This window comes from Trachymyrmex septentrionalis, unplaced genomic scaffold (assembly GCF_001594115.1).
Source record: "Trachymyrmex septentrionalis isolate Tsep2-gDNA-1 unplaced genomic scaffold, Tsep1.0 scaffold8, whole genome shotgun sequence".
In the NCBI taxonomy this organism is placed as follows: domain Eukaryota; kingdom Metazoa; phylum Arthropoda; class Insecta; order Hymenoptera; family Formicidae; genus Trachymyrmex; species Trachymyrmex septentrionalis.
This window is the reverse complement of record NW_017305987.1, coordinates 442,981-446,909: the sequence shown is the minus strand read 5'-3', so window position 1 is coordinate 446,909 and position 3,929 is coordinate 442,981. Positions and strand designations below refer to the sequence as shown.

At 40.6% G+C, this 3,929-nt stretch overlaps 1 protein-coding gene across 1 annotated transcript in view; it reads right to left on the bottom strand.

The window, feature by feature from the left end:
• Positions 1 to 1,069: 1,069 nt before the first annotated feature.
• LOC108754521 (acetylcholine receptor subunit alpha-like 1) overlaps positions 1,070 to 3,929 on the bottom strand; it is a 92,903-nt gene continuing 90,043 nt past the window's right edge. Inside the window, exon 6 of the mRNA XM_018496898.1 lies at positions 1,070 to 1,273. Coding sequence (XP_018352400.1) covers positions 1,070 to 1,273 — 204 coding nt within the window. The remainder of the gene's footprint in view (positions 1,274 to 3,929) is intronic.

Genomic DNA, 3,929 nt, shown 5'->3' with positions numbered 1-3,929 from the left:
GGGGGGGGGGGGGGGGGGGGGTTGACGTTGGTGCTGGTACATGTATGTAGGTAATATGTATAATGCCAAACGTGTGCAATGTATACGTATGTATAGTGTAAATGCGTGGTGTACCTCAAATGTGTGTAACGCATCCTCCTCGCGCTGTAAACGTCTTCTTATATAAAATCGGCAGTTCGGGCAGTTCGACGTCTCGCCGCACGACTCTAGCCTTACGTATGAAACCAGATTTACAAAAATACGGTGCGCGTGTTTTTCGCGTATTTGGCACTTTTTCACCTCTCTCTCTCGCTCAACCTCTCGTTCTACCTTGCTCGCTTTGTCCTGTCACTCTATCCCGTTCTCTCCCTCTCGTTCCCTTTCACGCTCTTTTTCGATTTCTCCTGCATACATACAGACACACGCGTACAGATGCACGCTCTCTCTCTCTCTCTCACACCCCTCTCCTCTCTCTCTCTCTCTCTCTCTCTCTCTATCTTCCTATCTCGCTATCTCATTCTGTCACGAAAGCTCGCTTACTCTCGTATATACCATGCAGTCGCACGCCCTTATCTCCATCCCGAAGGGTAGTCGGACTAAAGTTCAACCAATTCGCCCTTTTCGAGGAGGGAAAACGGTAATTCCGTTTCCGCGGATTTACCCCCGGAAGAGCCACTCGTTCGTGACCTGCTTGTCCCATTGTATCCCCCTCACTTGCGTATTCATCCTCGGAGTCATCCGGAACCGCGTGTCTTTGGCACTGGCGATCGAGAGAGGGTTCCTCTTCCACGTCGACGCGAAAATCGGCAGTTTCGATGATGGGCGGCCGCGAGGAACGGCAAGGACAGTGACGACGATAACGGCAACGACAGTGATGGCAACAACGGCCGTGATGGCGACGGCGGCGACGGCGGCGACGACGGCGACGACGTCGGCGACAGCGACGGCGACGGCGACAACGACGGCGACAACGGCGGCGATGGCAACAGCAACGACAGCGACGAAGACGACGCGGATGACGCTGTCGGCGACGCCAACGATGGTTCAGCCGCCGTTGTGGACGCGGCGCCGCGCCGCGCGAGATCATCGACTAGTCCTCCTCAGGGCCCATGTTCATCAGCATCATCTTCTTCTTGGCGATCTTGCTGTACTTGATGTCGATCGGCTTCGTGGTGTCGTACAAGCTCGGCGCCTCAAAGATAATAAACGCCGTGCCGAGCACGCAGGTCAGCGTGAAGATCCAAAGAAAGATCCGGTCGAGCACCATCGCGACGTACTTCCAGTCCTCCTCCACCTGGGAACAATTAGAAGGAAATGTGTGTCGCGATTAGTTAGTCATTTTCTAACGTAGCGCTCGATATATCGTGTCATATAAAAAAACATATACGGAAAGAATTCGAAAATTCTGCTGAAGTAGCTGAAAATTTAATTAGATATACAATAGAGATTTGAAAATAATTACGAAGAACTCAAATTAACCTACTCATACAGGGTTTTATACACTCGGCCCACTGCTGGGTCATCCGCCATTACTGATTGCTACAGTTCAAGTACTGGCACAGTACTGTTTAAGAGCGGTTTATAGTCAGTTCTTATATTCAAAACCGTCTTAAGTTCTGTCTTGAGGTGTCACGAACTAGACAGCCGCATTAGCGTCTTAAAACATTACTTAAGATGATCTTGAAATAAAAATCGAAATATGAATACCGACTTAAGTATCGAATGATAACTTGGACCCAGCACTGGCAGATGATACTGACCCAATTATTTTAGCCAGTTATTTGCCAATAATAGTTTACAGTTTTGACTGACAGAACTTTGATCGTCATTTAACAGCCATTTGCGAATGATGGCCCAGTACTGGTTGACAGTATTGGTTGACAAAAACTTGACCGTCAGTTAACAGGCTGGATCTTATAAGAGTAGTATATATTAAAATGTTAAAATCTTTTGCAGCATTGTTATCAATACTTAATCTTCCATCGGTAATGTGAAATTTTCACGTTTCGTCCGTAACTTGATTGAGTCTTCGGACTTCAGTGCAAGTTTTTATGTTGTTCCGGACTGTAGAAAATCTGACAAAAATCCTTACATATTTACAAAAGATTTAACGAGTTATAGGAATTGGAATGCATTTTACTTATTTTTTTATACATTTAAATTTATCTATCAGAATTCGCTAATTAAAAATCGACTATGTCTTTAAAGTCTAACATTGTCAATAAATTAAACATTCTATATAATTATTTTGATAATCTAACAAAACTATTTTGAGATCTGTATTTGTTACGTGCCACTTTTACGTTACCTTTGCCGCGACATTTTCTAACATAAAGTTTTTCTATAGTCTACACATTCTTAATAAATCTTGATCCTGCTATTTACTCCACTCGATTTCACTTATCGTTTTTGTCCTTTTTTTTGTCCACCCTTAAAAATTTCTTCGAATATTCGTTCTTACTAATACTTTATGACTCATCTGCAAACGGATTCTTAAGTCAAGACTGACGTACCTTAATCCGCACCACGCACGTTTTTGATATTAGAATATTATCAGTTATTATTCAACGAAAACTCCACCTCTTTTATCGTAGTGAAGATTCCTTTAATTCCGATCAAGTTAGTCTGTTCTCGTTAGCTGCTAGCAACACAAACTCTGACTTAGTTTATAAGTTTGCCTGTATTGTGTTGTATTGAATAAAGTCTGGTCGGAAGATAGTGTTCGATTCTATTTCATTATTTTATATATTATATTACGTACAACGCGCACGTAACATATTCAGTTAAATTTTTACAGATAGTATACAGTAAAATTATTCCTTCTGTATACATATCTTTGTGGCAGTTACTTATTTTTAATTATCAACCGTACGATATTTCCTTAGTTTTAAAAGTTGATATCGAATAATGCACTTTCCGTTCCAATGGCTTCGATTTCCTGTGGCACATATCGAAAGAAACGCATGGAAACTTATACTGTACGAAAGTCACATATGGATCTCATAAAGACAAAAAAGAATCTTCTGGATCGCGAAAGTCCCTGGCGCATATTTAGTACCAACAACTTGGGTGTATCTGTTATCCGATTTACAGTGCTATAAAGATGCATTTCTGTCTCGAGTGATCCGCTGAAACACTCTCACGCGCAGATCCGGCAGCATGCGAAGGAAAAGATGATCGATCCCGCACGCTTAGGGGATGTATTGACTCCCTTAGACTCCCTTTGCGACAAGAAGGAAGCCGGAGACGATAAAACAGTCACCCAATACTTTTATGATACTTCCATGAGGACAATGCACCGTGCCGTTATATAGAACTCGCTACCTACTTGTATCACTATTTCCTCCCCTCATATTTCTATCCCTTTCTGCCTGTCGCGAGACCTGACGGAGAAACATCGCTCGCCTTGAGAGCACTTTCAACGCGTGATCTCGCTCTGTAGGGTCGGCATCCGTTTAACCGCCAATGCTGAATAAACCATTAGTGAGCCGTGAAAGAATGGCTACGCTTCTAGGCGACGTCGGAATATAATTAAGGGCAATAAAAAGTTAATGTCGACAAATCTATAATTATACAAAAAAATGAGAATATATATTATTATACACTAAAAAAAAATTTACTAAATCTTAATACATATTCCTTTGAATAGTATTAACTATTATAGTACTAATGTAAGTAAACATTTCCTTAGAATAAATAAATATTTTTGTTCAATAAAAAGAAAGATAGTTAAATCAAATTAATCATTTTTGTATCAAATAAATATTTACTTAAAACTATTCAAACAAATATTTATTGAAATTAGTTTTTTTTTTCAGTGTTGTTAGTTAAAAGAGCTAATATGAAATTAATTAGTATAAATAAATTAATATTTAATACAAAATTAATAAAATTCTTAAGCCTCTGTACAATAATATTCAACGTTGAATTTTTATCTATCACGATCGGAT